The sequence below is a fragment of the Lepisosteus oculatus genome, chromosome 1, assembly GCF_040954835.1.
Source record: "Lepisosteus oculatus isolate fLepOcu1 chromosome 1, fLepOcu1.hap2, whole genome shotgun sequence".
Lineage (NCBI taxonomy): Eukaryota > Metazoa > Chordata > Actinopteri > Semionotiformes > Lepisosteidae > Lepisosteus > Lepisosteus oculatus.
In genome coordinates, this window is record NC_090696.1 from 32,452,296 (window position 1) to 32,468,431 (window position 16,136).

The 16,136-nt window shown below is 35.7% G+C and overlaps 1 protein-coding gene across 5 annotated transcripts in view; it reads right to left on the bottom strand.

Annotated features, from left to right (window-relative positions):
* The window catches only part of LOC102688566 (protein phosphatase 3 catalytic subunit alpha), a 166,405-nt gene that overhangs the window by 45,433 nt on the left and 104,836 nt on the right, over window positions 1–16,136 (bottom strand). For all 5 annotated transcript variants that reach the window (XM_069189313.1, XM_069189331.1, XM_069189316.1 and 2 more), the window contains exons 3-4: window positions 4,235–4,359; window positions 3,509–3,620 (exon numbers count right to left, since the gene is read on the bottom strand). In XM_069189313.1, coding sequence (XP_069045414.1) covers window positions 3,509–3,620; window positions 4,235–4,359 — 237 coding nt within the window. The remainder of the gene's footprint in view (window positions 1–3,508; window positions 3,621–4,234; window positions 4,360–16,136) is intronic.

Genomic DNA, 16,136 nt, shown 5'->3' on the forward strand with positions numbered 1-16,136 from the left:
ATTCTCAAATGCATTGACACAGTGAACCCACCTGACTTAAGAGCATATAAGCGGAAACTACAGAGAAATATATATAAAACATAGAACAGGAGGCATTTTTTAAGAAAAGAGGCTGTAGGAGTCTAGAACAAGCCAATTACCCATGCTGCCAAATTAATACCTTGGCTTCTTCCAACAAATGGCTGCTTGAGATCCTTGCATCACTAACTCTCCTCTAGTCTTATGTTCATTTGTGTTGCTAAAGAAGGCTCTATTATACTGTACATGAAGTAAGCGCATTTGGAACCTTAAACAAGTACCATGTCTTTAGACAGCAAGCTGTTGGTGTTTAAGTAAACTAGAAAACTGCAGTGTGTTGTAGAAACTGATCCACTAGGATACTCCAAGCAGTAGACTGATGAGATCCTTCATCAAATCATAACAGCCAAGACAACAAGGTTAGACAAATGGCTTGTTCATAACATTTGTAAGTGTATATGACCTTCCTGATTAACTGATTGATATGGTTATTTATTGATGGCTCCTTTGGGGTTTGTTCCTGTGGCGCACTATAATTCACAAATTGGTAACAACCATTACAATACACATCAGATGTCCCTAAAATTACAAGTTCTGATCAGACAATTTCAAGACATTGATGTAGAAATTTGCATAATTCTAAACTTGGGAGATGAAAAAGCTAACCTTCCCCAGTTAACCTTCATTTAGATGAGATGTACCTATAACTTTTTTCAAAAAGCTGGAGAAATGACGATACCATTGTAACTAAGTGCAGGGTCGTGTAGGTTGTGACTGTAGATTCCAATCACAAATCACTAACCTCTGACATTTCTGACACAGATTAAACAGGGTCACATAGTTAATACTATTGGAAAAGCATTAGGAGGAAGGGGTCAAATTTAAATTAAAGGAAGATGTCAATGTTCACAGAAACATATTAGCATTGCAAATATATGGTATTATAGAGCAATAAACAATTTGTTATCTCTAAAATGATTTTCGAATTCTAATGGAATATATTTGGTAAATTAAACAAACTTTTTACAATTAGACATACTATATACCCTTTACTACAGATCAACTTTTTCTATAACTATTATGTCAGTATTAAAAATATATTTAATACAACATTACTTGGAACATTACAGGAAGTATGGGACTGAAAGTAGAATTTCAAGCAATTTCAGATTAAGAAAAAAATCACAAATGAGCAATCTAACCTGCTGGTGGTTTGTTATGAAAACTGGAATGAGAATGCTGAGTGAACTAAAATGGTCAATAAAAATTTTGATGGATTTAAAGATGCTCAATACTATGTAATGAGTACTACCTGGGTGTAATGATGTTGATATGACAAAACACCTCCTCAGAAAGAAACAGTACAGAATATCTGGTCTCAATACTGGTGGAATGCTGTTGGTTGTAATACAAATTGGAATACAAATACAATTGGAGAAGTACAATACAAACACAATTTGGAATTGATGTTCAAATTAGCTCCCCCATGAAATAAAAAAATGGATGCATACTGTATTTGCACTATGCAACATAAAACTCTTCGGCGAATCTAATTTATACAACGCATTACATCCCAGTATGTGGTCCATGTGTCCATGCCATCTTCTCAGCCAATCAGAGTGTAGCTTATTTAGTATATAAGTAAGAGGTTTACTGAATGAAGGGACCTTTCGTTTGACTTTGGTCCCGCTTGGCTTAGCTTCGGTTTCGTTTGTGTGTGTTTTTGTACAGCTTCTGCCTTTGTTGGTTGGTGTTTTTCTCGTACTTTTGTTTGTATGTGTTTATTGTTTATTTTGCCATGACCTTGCCCTAACATGTATATATACATGTATATATCAACCTCTGTGTTCTTTTGTACCCTGTTCCCATTGTCTACTCTCGTTATCCCCTTATTTGTATTCCTTGTTCACTTGTGTATTTATATGAGCTTTTGTGTATAGGGTTAATGTTAGGTACATTCTGCACAAGTAGCTGATCTCTGTATTAGTAACACTAGTTTAGGACGGGTAAGTGCCGTTTATCTTGTATGGTTTTGGGTAGTCAGTGAAGGTTAGTTAGAGAGTTTGAAGACTTGTTTCGGGTTTTCTTTTGTAGTTAGGTCAGCTTTCCCTCACTTTCGTAGCCAGCTCCATTTTGTTTATTTTCTTTTCTTTGGCTCCACTCTTGTTCCCTCTCCCTGTGTGTTATTGTGTCCTATATTACGTACCAGTCACCTGTTCACCTTAAAATAATCACTTTTGCACTAACACTTATCATGCTTCCTAGCCCCTCACCAGAACCCACCTGCATCCAAAAATTATCCTAAATGTTACACCCCTTTACACCTAGACACGTGGGGTTGTAACACAATGTTACAGTATTTTTTAAAGTAAAAGGCTTGTGACAGTCTGTTACGACCCCAAGTGTCTAGGGGTACAGGGGTGTAACATTTAGGATAATTCTTTTGGAAGCAGGTGGGTTCTGGTGAGGGACTAGGAAGCGTGATAACAAAAGTGGGTGCAAAAGTTTTAAATTGAATAAGTGGCTTGTAAGACACGATAACACACAGGGTAAGGAACTAGAGTGGTGCCAAAGAAAACAAAATAACAAACAAAATGGAGCTGGCTATGAAGGTGAGGGAAAGCTAACCTGACTACAAAAGAAAACCCGAAACACATGTTGTTCGAGTCTTCTACACCCTAGCTAACCTTCACTGACTTCCCAAAACCATACAAGACAAACGGCACTCACCCGTACTAAACTAGTGTTACTAATACAAAATCAACTAAGTGTGTAGAATGTACCCAACAACCTAAACAAGAGTAATCAACAGGAACAGGGTACAAAAGAACACAAAGGTTGAACAAGTAACACGTTAGGGCAAGGTAATGGCAAAACAAGGATAAACACAAACAAACAAAAGTACAAAGAAACTAACAGAAACCAACAAAACAACAAAGCAGAAGCTTTACGAAAATACACACACACAAAGCAAAACAACAAACCAACAAAGCTGAAGCAAAAGCTAAATGAAGCGATAACCAAAGCGAAATGAAACAAAGCAAAACCAAACGGGACCGAAGTCAAACGAAAGGCCTCTTTTTCCTGAAAACCTGCATGTTATATAGTGAATAAGATGCAGTCTGATTGGCAGAGAGGCTGATTGAATATGACGTCATACAGAACAGTGGCGTAATGGTGGGCCAATGGGGAAGGGAGAAAAATTAAAGGTCAGCAGTGTGGAACATAACAAAAAACAACACACACAGACCACACACAGAACACACACTGGGACATAACACAGTCTTTTACAACAACAAAAAAATATTCTACATAAAAGCTCTATTTTTACCTTAAAGTAAACTGCTGCTCTGTTTTCCAAAATTATTTTTTATTTGAACATTACAATCATGCAGACCTATAGTTTAACAAAGATATATGACATTGTTTTTAATATGATTATGTTTTATATTTTTGAAATGTGCTCCAATTAATTCTAAATGATACTTACATTCTTGCTTAAATGTGAAATACTCTGTTAAATGTCTACATTCATGGTTCCCACGAAGCAAAAACAGTGTTTTGGGATAAAGAATTTTTAAGGCCCATAAGTACAGCACACACTGAAAGGAAAAAGACAAAGACAGTTATAAAAAGGTAATTAACCAGCAAAGCAGCTACTTGTTCACACTAATATTCATTTTAAGTTTTACACATCTGTCTAAATCCAAACGTTTGGCATATTTTCATGCCGTAATTACAAAAAAGTTAATAAATCAACAAACAAGAAAAAAAAAACAATATTAACTAAATAACTTTTAAGGAGACAAAGTTCAAGTCCTTTAAATAACCAACTATGATAAGATAATTCTGTAGTATAGTTCTTAAGTCAGATTAAAAATTTTTAAAGGAAATATTGTTATTAAACTCAAAGCCAAACAAAACTGCAATCAAATAGTCACAATTTCTATTTTTGTTAGTCTTTTAGGTAATGAGGGAATACTCAACTTGTATATTGTCAAATTGTATATTGAAGAGGAGTGACTGAATCACGTCAAAGAACCAATCATTCAAAAGTGGGTCATCTCTTTTTAGAAAATAAGTTTCCTAACAACATTTTTGACTCTGCACCTAAACTTCACTGAACCAGACAAGGTCTATATACTTTGAATAATGAAAATTCATAGTGCATGTTGGGGTTCAAGACTTTTTTTAAAAAGTAAAAAAAAAAACTTACTTCAATACTGAAATATCCTCTGTCCACATAATCCCCTAAAAAAAGATAACGTGTGCTGGCTGGAGAGCCTCCCACCTCGAAGAGCTTCATTAAGTCAAAGAACTGCCCATGAATATCCCCGCAAACTAGAAGAAAAGGGAAAAATGATGGCAATGTTATTGCAATGTTATTGCTTTTATGAGCGGCAGTCAATTGCACACTTGAATAGAATGGATATCCAATGTTTTGCATGAATTGCTATGAAATCATTTTTAAAGGAGTTTTAGCCCCAGAACGAACATTTCGAGTGTTGTACACTCATCTCAACACTCTGCGTGTCTTTTAACTTTGCTAGCGCACAACAATGCTGATATTCACAGCTAATAGCATTCAGTTGTACTGACCAACGGAACACAAACACTAAATCAGAACTCCAGGCTTGTTTTACTTATGATGTGACCCAGAGCTAAAACAAGAAAACTGGAAAGTATGAAGTGAAACCAATACCTTGTCCCTTGTCATATCTTGCATCTGTGCAAGAAATCAGATGCTTTTACTTAAGTTTTGTCCATTCTGATAAAGTATTCTGATGTTTAACACAATCTCTATTTCCGTCACGATAGACCTTTAAACATTTAGATTTGAAAGAACACACAAAACACTTATTACTAAAATATATTATAATATATTGCAATGAAAATTAATTTAGGTGATTTTATGAACATCAAAGGTATGCTGAAAACTTTTTTTTTACAAAAAAAATCACAGGTAGAAGAAATGTTCATTTTTTCTTAAAGCTTGGTTTTGTAGTTGCAGAAGTATATACTGTACCTGGTACTAGTCTTACATGTTTTTACACTAAATACTGTTTACCATGAAAAAACGATATTATAACAGCACCACTGCCATGAACTGTAGAAACATTTTCCCTTTCCTTCATGCTAATACCCTGATGTGCCGTGCAAAGGAAGGACATGCTATGCGGGGCAAGAGGAATCATGTGCTCACAGCTCACCTACTTTATGCTTCTAGGTTGGATTTAGAGTTAAAGTGAACCTTCACCAGGACAAATGACTTTCTTCTAATGAACAGGTGTATAATATCGCAATGCAAACAGTATAATGAGTTTAGCTGTCTAGTTTTTTTTTCATTTGCCATTTTTTTGTAGGTCTCTTAGATTCATTATCACTTCATATTATTTGTTTCCTCTCTTTAAATGGCTGGCAAGTACTAGTTGAAGGCATATAATCCTTTGTAAACCAGACTTCCATCTGATCAATGGCGTATTCTCCTGGTAGACATTTAGAATAATTTTTTTGCATTGTAAAATATCCATCCATCCATTTTCTAACAGCTGCTTCCATTTTAGGGTTGCAGGGAAGCCAAAGCCTATCCTGGCAAGCAATGGGCACAAGGCAGGATGAATCCTGGTTGGGACACCAGTCCATTGCAAGGCAGACACACAGACACAAACACAAACACTCACACCAGGGCCAATTTTTTAGAAGTCAATTCACCTACCAGTATACTGTATCTTTGGACTTTGGGAGGAAACCAGAGCACCTGGAGGAAACCCACAAGAACGAGAGAATATACAAACTCCATGCACATATCAGCCCAGGAATTGAACCCAGGGCCCCTGTGCTTTGAGACGGCAACGTTTACCACTGTGCTAACATTCCAACTATATTGGAATATTTATTTAAGTGCTTTTAAAGCTCGACTGCAAAACTGGTGTTTTTCAGGTGCTTTTTTGTACACTCCAAACACTACCCCAAACAATTTATAATAGTGTTTTACTACAGTTTACTGGTTATATTAAAAGCCCCATAAGTATGCATAAGTACGAACAACAACTTGGTTTAGTTTGGACTAGTTTAAAACCACAAAAATAATTTTATTCACGCTCTTGTTCAAATTAAAATCTTTATGTGAGAAAAAAGCAAGAATGATGCTCCCTGGTGTCCAACTCTTGGTTAACCATAGTTTTTCAACAGTTATCTACTTGGAAGTCTGGTACTGAAAGTGTTTTTTAAGAAATATATACCCCAAATTCAACTCTGCTTCTTTCTCCCTATCCACAGTGAAAGCTAACTCCAGTGCAGTGAAGCAGAATATTTTAATGAAGTGCAAAAGGCCAAAAAAAGGAAAAAGCTGTGCTTCTGCCATTCTCCTTACACAGAGACAGTGAAAACAATCACAAAATTGTTACAAAATTACTGTTACTGTGATAATCTAAAAGACTAGAATACCACCATCCCAGGGTCTCTGTACTAATTAAAAATATTTTGCCTTTAATAAAGAATATTATGTGCTCAAAACATTTACAGAAAATTTAAAATGAAAATTTAATTAGCCACTAGGGCAGAGTTGTGCCATGATTTCTCAGTAGACTTTACTTGCTGGCCTATCTTTAAAAAAAGGTTTGTTTTTTTGTCACAATTATTTAAAAAAAGGCCCATTGAAGTCCTGTCCAGAGAATGTAAAAGCCAGATTAGGAGTGATACATGGTTTCTTCCAAACCCATCTATCGCTGCTAGGTTATAACTAGGCTCCTAGACACTATCCATACTTTGCATGCCACTGTCTTACATACATTTAAATTGGAGTGCACATAAATATATTACTTTGATTCAACACCATTTTTGCAATATTATATTAGCAGATTCACACAGGGTAGAAGATACTCAATATTTCAGTCAACGCATTACTAATAAGACATGGTTGTCAATTCCAGGTTTTGATCCGAACAAGGCTTATTTATTTAGAGACTTACTCAATGTTACAACTCTCTCATTTCTTAGGTTTTTAAATCAGAAAATGTTTTGTAACACTAGTTGAAAAACAATATAGATATAAAGCAAAAAACACGTTTAGCACCTACTATAACATACAGTGCCTTGCGAAAGTATTCGGCCCCCTTGAACTTTAATAAAAAAATGAAAAGTGGGGCGTGCAAAATTATTCGGCCCCTTTACTTTCAGTGCAGCAAACTCACTCCAGAAATTCAGCGAGGATCTCTGAATGATCCAATGTTGTCCTAAATGACTGATGGTGATAAATAGAATCCACCTGTGTGTAATCAAGTCTCTGTATAAATGCACCTGCTCTGTGATAGTCTCAAGGTTCTGTTGAAAGCGCAGAGAGCATCATGAAGACCAAGGAACACACCAGGCAGGTCCGTAATACTGTTGTGGAGAAGTTTAAAGCCGGATTTGGATACAAAAAGATTTCCCAAGCTTCAAACATCCCAAGGAGCACTGTGCAAGCGATCATCTTGAAATGGAAGGAGTATCAGACCACTGCAAATCTACCAAGACCTGGCCGTCCCTCTAAACTTTCAGCTCAGACAAGGAGAAGACTGATCAGAGATGCAGCCAAGAGGCCCATGGTCACTCTGGATGAACTGCAGAGAACTACAGCTGAGGTGGGAGAGTCTGTCCATAGGACAACAATCAGTCTTACACTGCACAAATCTGGCCTTTATGGAAGAGTGGCAAGAAGAAAGCCATTTCTCAAAGATATCCATAAAAAGTCTCGTCTAAAGTTTGCCACAAGCCACCTGGGAGACACCCCAAACATGTGGAAGAAGGTGCTCTGGTCAGATGAAACCAAAATCGAACTTTTTGGCCACAATGCAAAACGATATGTTTGGCGTAAAAGCAACACAGCTCATCACCCTCAACACACCATCCCCACTGTCAAACATGGTGGTGGCAGCATCATGGTTTGGGCCTGCTTTTCTTCAGCAGGGACAGGGAAGATGGTTAAAATTGAGGGGAAGATGGATGCAGCCAAATACAGGACCATTCTGGATGAAAACCTGTTGGAGTCTGCAAAAGACCTGAAACTGGGACGGAGATTTATCTTCCAACAAGACAATGATCCCAAACATACAGCAAAATCTACAAAGGAATGGTTCACAAATAAACGTATCCAGGTGTTTGAATGGCCAAGTCAAAGTCCAGACCTGAATCCAATCGAGAATCTGTGGAAAGAGCTGAAAACTGCTGTTCACAAACGCTCTCCATCCAACCTCACTGAGCTCGAGCTGTTTTGCAAGGAAGAATGGGCAAGAATTTCAGTCTCTCGATGTGCAAAACTGATAGAGACATACCCCAAGCGACTTGCAGCTGTAATCGCAGCAAAAGGTGGCTCTACAAAGTATTAACGCAAGGGGGCCGAATAATTTTGCACGCCCCACTTTTCATTTTTTTATTAGTTAAAAAAGTTTCAAAATTCCAATAGATTTCGTTCCACTTCACAATTGTGTCCCACTTTTATGGTGATTCTTCACATAAAATAAAAAAATTATATCTTTATGTTTGAAGCCTGAAATGTGGCAAAAGGTTGAAAAGTTCAAGGGGGCCGAATACTTTCGCAAGGCACTGTATAAAGGCTAATTATGATTTTCTGAAAAATCGCTAATTTGTCTGGATAACAAAAATGAAAAAAAAAATTGAAGACTCTTGAAAAACTGATGAATTATTTATTTCTATTTGGGTCTGCCAGATAAAAAAGGTATCTTCTTTTTCAGATTGAAAAGGAGCAGTGAAGGCCTTTTATGTCATGCATGGCCTGAATGGTGGGACAGTGTATCTCTAGGCAAAATGGATCAAGCATAAGACTACTCAATATTTAATGTAACTGTTGTTTCAGCTAATATATTATTAATTTTGTCAATGAAATTTAATTCATAGGAGTTGCTTTTATGGTCATATAATCTGTAGTGTTGTTCTGTGTTGTCCTGTTCTGGTTATATTGCTTAATTTTGTACCGCATCACACTATAATTTTAAAATCTTATTTGTATAAATAAATGTACATACTGGAAATCTTATTTTACTCAAAATGCTTACAATAAAGAGCATAAATACTGATGTGTTCAAGGGCTGGATTAAATCTAAACACAATAGGCTAATGGAAAAATTTGACGTTCTTGTATGATAAAAAAAGGAAATCTTTAAACAAAACAAATAATTTACAATTGAATGGTTGGGAATGTAACCATACATTTAAGTTCAACAGTACTGATCAAATCCGAGACAATTCTAGTAGTGGTTTGCTCTTTGTGCAAGGTCATCATGAGTTTACACATTGTGCGAGTGACACAAGACTCAGCTGTGATGAGCAGATGTTTAAATATGAGCAGAGGCATTGCCTGTTCAATGCTCTCCAGACTTCCAGCAGGTTGATGTGATGGAACTGCTCATTCTTTTTCCAATCTGGCTGGTTAACTTGGGTTCTACTGGTTTCTGGGGGTACAGGTTGCACGACATTGGATGGTATGATTAAGGACTATGAGGATGTGATTGTGGCCTCTGGATGTCTTTGGCAGGGAACTGCCTAAATCTATGTGCACACAGGTTTGGGTCTAGCCAGGTGAGATTACATTCTCATATGTACAAACACAGCTGTATTACTCTACCCTGTTTCTTATCTCCCTTAAGCACTCTCCAAACAGGTAGCTATGGACCTGTTGTATCACGATATTTTCATGTTTCTGGGGATCTACAAGTTGGTAGCCTTCCCCACCATTAATTGCATACAGAAAGTCAATATTCATTAAGAAAGAGATGGTACATTTTCCTAAACCCATCAACTGGCATCTTATTTATAACCTGAGCCCTAATATATCTCAAAGTGAGATCCTCAAGTTGGTCGCTTGAGGTTTCAAGCGAGGAGTCACTCTCCCAGTCCTCTTACAGTTCTTGCCAGACTGGTAGGTTGAGTGAGACTGAGCGTCCAGCTTTCTCTGCTTTCCAGGATTCATGGAAAAAGCTGCTTAAGTGTATAGTGTCACACTGTTTCTCTGTTTTAGTGCACACTTCCTCTGTTTTGGCCTGTTTTCCTTTGGTCCTGACTATAGTTTACTGGGAGCTCCAAAGTTATTTGGCTGGCACCACTAACTCCTGGATTTCAAGGTAGCTATTACAAAGACCCTGAGTTTTAAAGGAATGATCAGGTTCTGGGCCATTTCTCTCTTTTGCGCATGAGGTTTCCAACAAGGATTGGAAGTCTGGAAAGTTGTCTAATCATCATGGAGTGACGTACAATAGTTATCACCCCCTCACTAAATCTACTGGGCTTAATCCAGAAGATCTACCTGGCCATGGTTTACTTCCATTGACTGCTGGTAAAGCCCGTTAGTTAAGTAGCAAGATCTCTCCAATCAGGATCACTGCACTGGCCAGGTCCACAAGAACTTGAATTTTCCTTCCATTTACTTGGATGGTCACCTAAAATGTCTTAGTTGGGTTGTTTCAGTGACTAAGAGAAGAGCCCTGGTGTTCATTAAAGGGCACCCCCAAAACTAACAAATTGTGCCCTAGCAAAGGTTGTCTGGAGAGGGAGAGGGTTTCCTTGCTGCTTTAACTTAATTTAAATTTCTGGGGAATGCTTCCCCTATTCTGAAATAAAGGGTCAGTCACCATTTAAGGTAGGTAGAGTGATGGGGAGTCCTGTTGAAATGCACAGTGAGATGGTGCTATAGTGGACTGTCAGTAGGACCTATTTCAAAGGCGTTCAGCCAACTAAATTGATTATAGACACTCAATGCAAGATTACTGTTTGGTTGGGTTAAGTGCGGGGAGGACTCACTAAGAATGAGAAGGCTGATCACAGAACTCACCCTGTGCTCAGATACCATTACTTATTGAACCCTCACAAGCAACATTTTTGTGTGTATTATCATGTGGCTTCTTCTTTAGACAATAATTAAGTTGCAGGAGGTCTTGGGATCCTACAGCAGCTATTGTTGGGATTTTTTTCCTAAGATTACCTCAGTATAAATAATCTGTATTCTTTGCCTAGTAGTCCTTTAATTTTTATACAGCTAATATTAAATGTCACTATGTTCCTCGAATCATTTTTGGGTATTTTACTTGAATTTTGAATTCCAAGTTGAATTTCTTATTTCTAAGTTGTATAACTTTGCAAGCAACATAACTCTCGTAAAGCAATAAAAAATGGCAAAATGGTATTTAACATCCCTAATTTTACATCCGAGCACTCTTTAGAAGCAAACAAAAATACAGAAATTCACACCAATTTTGAATGTTTAGAAAGGCATAAAGGGGTCATTTAGGAGGCAATACTTTTTGCATCCCTCTGGTCCGCTCCTTTGCAAAGCTCTTTCAGATTGAAGTGAATCTAAATACTTACTGTACATCATCTTAGTTTACATTTTTTAAAGGTTATATTCTTCAGTGATTGACCTTATAAACAATTTAAACATGGTTATATGGGTGTTAGGCATTAATATTTTGCTTCACTTTGTCCTTTTAAATTCTTTATGTAACTTGCCTTCGAGGGCACTATCACATTCTCAGTGCTCCTAGCCTTCAAGCCCATTAAAATCAGTCACTTTATAACATAGCTGCTACCCTTCCACTTCCAGCAGCACACTCAAATTAGCCAACCATGCATTATCATAATTTAGTTTCTTCAGATGCAATCCCATCTGGCCTGCATTTCCTTGAACATTAAATTTTAACTCATTCTTTCTTTCTTGCATCTGATAATAAAGAGTTGGAAAGTGCTATAATTTAGCTTTGTTCTGACTCAGCAAAAAGTCCAAGTGTTTCTATTTCGTCTATAGTTTCTATTTCATCTACAGTGTTTTCCTTCATTGTTATTATCAGTCTATTTATTACTTGTTTTAATATCTGCAATATTTTATTTACACATATATATTCAGCATACAACACATACAACTCCTTACATATACTTTTAATTGTAAACAATGAAAATCAATGTTTCATTAGTCTGTACAATCTACATGCATTTGAGTCTATCGTCTGATTTTGTGATATATTCATTCTCTTGCAATATCTCGACATTTATCATTTTTAATATAGTAACTGGACTGTTAGCAATGAAACTACAGTAAATATATAAGCTATTTCAGTTTCTACAAGTGTTTAGATTTTAAAAGACAAATTACCAAATAATTGCATCAACACAAACAATTAAGATATTATCTTATATATCTACATGGTAATATTACTTATTATATTTCACTTACATTTTTGTTTGCATAGATTTAGCATTTTAGAATGAGTGATTATCGATACCTGGCCCCATACATATATTTCATGAGCTTGAAATGATAAAGATAACATTACTCTTGTGTAGCTTTCTCTCAATGTAAATATTTTTTTAAGTTACTCTGGGATTTAAAACTATTATGTCATTCTGTACTTCATTATAGAATAAACAAGCCACTTTGAAATTAAAAAATCCAAGGAGATGTAACCTTTGTTCTTTTACTTTTTGGAATAAAACAACCCAGAATTAAATTACTCAGTGTAATTGAAAATTTGTCAATCATACTTTGAAATTTTTCTTCATTTCATTTTTGTGTTTGTAATATCCCAGTATGAAAATAACATTTTCCAGTAAGTTTAGATTTCAAAATGGATTTGTTGTAGATAACAGACCAACTCAGAGAAGGACACATAAAGAAAAAAAGAAAAATCACATCTATGGTTCTGATAACAGAGTAAATGTACATTAATAAGAAATGGCATGAAAAGTGGTATAAATGAGAGGAGGCCATTATGCCCATCTAGCATATGGCAATACTGTAGTAATAATACTGATATAACATCCACGACCCCTTGCTATTATTTTGTTTGAGACTTTTTTTTCTCTTCAAAGACCTCACTTGAACATTACCGAGGTTAATGAGACCGATCTGCAAAGGCAAAGGAAAATAATAATCCTGATGATAATCTCATTCATTTAATAATTTCTCATTCGTGTCAATCGGATTGAATAGGATTCACCGTTACTTGAATTCAATATAAAATTCTCCCTTCCCTGCTTTGAGAATGATCGGTTACTTTTCTTGCGTCTTCAAATTAAGGGACACAGTACTCATGCTTGCCTGAAATATTTCCTCTCTCCTTGAGCTCAGAGCTGAGGCTTCTAAAGTTCTACCAATTACAAGTCAACTCTGGGGAGCGGGCTTACATTACCTGAAACCATTCTGACCCTTGCATATGTCAGTCTGGAATGACTTTCAGTCACATGGGTTTTGCCTGGATTCAAGCACAGCTCTCTAGTGGTTTCTTGTGAATAAATAAACTTAAATTGATCTTCTTTAATACCTCAAGTCTATTACACACAGGGTGGGGAGAGGACATTTTTAAATTGAGAGGAAAACATACACAATCTTTGAGAAATAATGGGAAAAAACTATTCTGTTTTAGACTATTATACTTGAATAGGTTACAGCATCCACTACATTGTATTGTATGTGGCCAATACATATTCATAGCAAGGATTACAATGTCACAATTGCCCTTTTTGTTCTTTTGAAGGACTATGCAATTAAGAAATAAAAATATCATGCTGCAGTTAAAAAAGAGCAGCCTTTTCTGACCATGATTTGAAAATATTTCTACACATTACTGCATCTACGATTGTAGAGATGATTGGTATTTTAAAGGTATCTTGGGAAATATGACAGATATAAGGACTTATAATTAAGGTCTCTCAATAGACTTTTGAAAAATAATTTATTGGTGGCTAGTACTTGCGGTTGTGAGTCCCTACTGAAAAAAAAACATCTCCAATGATTTGTGGAAGCAGATGGATCATAATTTTGATTTTACCATGTTTACACATTCATAATCTTTTTAGAGACATGATATAATGTTAAAATGGCAGGAATGGCCTTTTTGTTGTTTGTTTTTGTCTTGTTTGCCAGTAGACAGCTGCTCGAATGCCTTTACAGTGCTTTGAGTACAAATGATACATTCGTCTCTTCTATTCTTTATTATGGCACATAAGACACAGCAAATGTGAAAAAAAATAATGGGTATAGTGACTGCAACATGTTTAAAATATATTTAAAATTAGTCTTTACTGTTCATAATCCAAAATAAAAAGGCCAATAGAAAATGTTAAATGTAAATTAACTACGATAGAGAATTTTTAAGTAATAAATCTTATTGGCTGTTTAAAATAGAAATTATACTAACCGTATACTAACCGGCACACACTATGGTCAATGTTTCCAGACGTCAATTAGCCTAGCAGTATTTTTTTGGATTGTGGGAAGAATCTTGATTACCCAGAGGAAATCTATGCAAACACGGGAAGAACATACAAACCACATAGACTGCACCCCAGGTCTGGAATTGCAATGCTAACCGCTGTGCCACCTTGCCACCTATACTAATCAGTTCAAATATAAATATAGCACAATGAATTTTGTTGCCAAACTCTTCTGCAACCAATTAACCTTATATATATAATAAAGAGCAACCCACATTGAGCTCATATTTAAAGAACTTTATCTGTAGTGTACTATGACCTATACATCACGGGAAGAATATATACAGTACCCATTTACTTCATGCTCGGATCATGCACCTTTCAATCTGTATGTGAGTGTATGTATGTTTGTGTGGAAAAAATATCTCAGGAAGATTTGACTGAGCTATTCAAAATCCTAACAGTATTCACCAACACCAACCTCTATTTCAAATACAGTAGAGACACAAAATACCAGAGGATACATAGTAATTAAATTCAAGTACATTGAGGACTGAAAACAGGAGCCACTTTTTCACACAAAGAGATGTGGGCGTACAGAACAAACTGCCAGAGCATGCTGGGAATGTTGATCCACAAGAAGATTTCAGGAAACAACTTGGCTAAGTCGTTGCAACAAAAGGTTACTAGCAAACAAATAAGATCATTTTCACTGACTATTTAATAGATCAGTAGATGTTTTTATGCTCCTTGTGCACATCATCTGGAATACTCCAATTTCTAAATGATAAAATTGAAGTGCTTTTTGAAAGCCATTTGTGAACACATTTACTGAACAAACATTTTAAAAATTAATGAACAAAAACTTTTTAATTATCTGAATCTTACTTCACAGATTTCTTGCTTATCGTAGATGGAATAAAGGAGTAGAAAGGTGTCTTAATTTAATCTACAGAATGGTTTTTAAAAAAAAATAATATATAATTTCAGGATATTATTGTGAAATGTTCTGTTCCATTTCTGGCTATATAAGGCAACTGAAGTTTAAAATCTAGCCAGATTAAAAAAAAGTTTTTGACCGCCATGGCTATTATTTTGATAATTTCTAGAGTGGTAGAAAACAATGTATAGAAATAATGTCTGCACACCTTAATGTGCTCATACACAAGCAGCCAAGTAAATACACTCTAGCAGCTGACCATCTCCATGGAAACATTGCTCATTGGCATGGAAACTGTCTGTCACTGGCTCAGTTAACAAAAGAAATTTCATAAGCTTTTCACTGAAGACAGAAAAACAGGAAAAACCCTTGTATAGCAAGTACACAGCTACATTTCTCTCATCTACAGACTCAAATATGTCAAGTTTTGATAAGCTTTTATTTTTTATTTTTTAAAACTACCAATATATCACTTTTTACTTTTTGACTGAAAAAATATAAAACTACAGAGATTCCAAAGATCCTAGTAATGCGGCCCATACCTTATAGTCAGCCAACAGCAGATCATAAAAAAATAATATTTGCAAAGATGCAAGTGCAGTTGTTAATAATAATAATGATGATGATGATAGTGATGGTGGTATTGGTAGTTTTGACCTACTTAGACAGTAAGACAGGGTTTGCAGGGTTTTTGCCTCCAACAACACGGCTAGGCATTTCTGTACTAAAACAGTTACTAGTTAACTTTAATTTACACATTGACTACAATCCAACATTTAAAAGCTTTATATTTAAGCTGCAATTGCAATTAAATGGACAACTCAGTTGTGCTTACACAATAATTCATACATATTATTAATAAAAAGACCCGAAAATGTACAACTCCAAAAACAAGAAAAAACTGAATTTATCAAATAGGATATGACTGTATTCTAGATTTCAGAATCAAACCACAGCTGAATGTGAATTATAGGAGTGT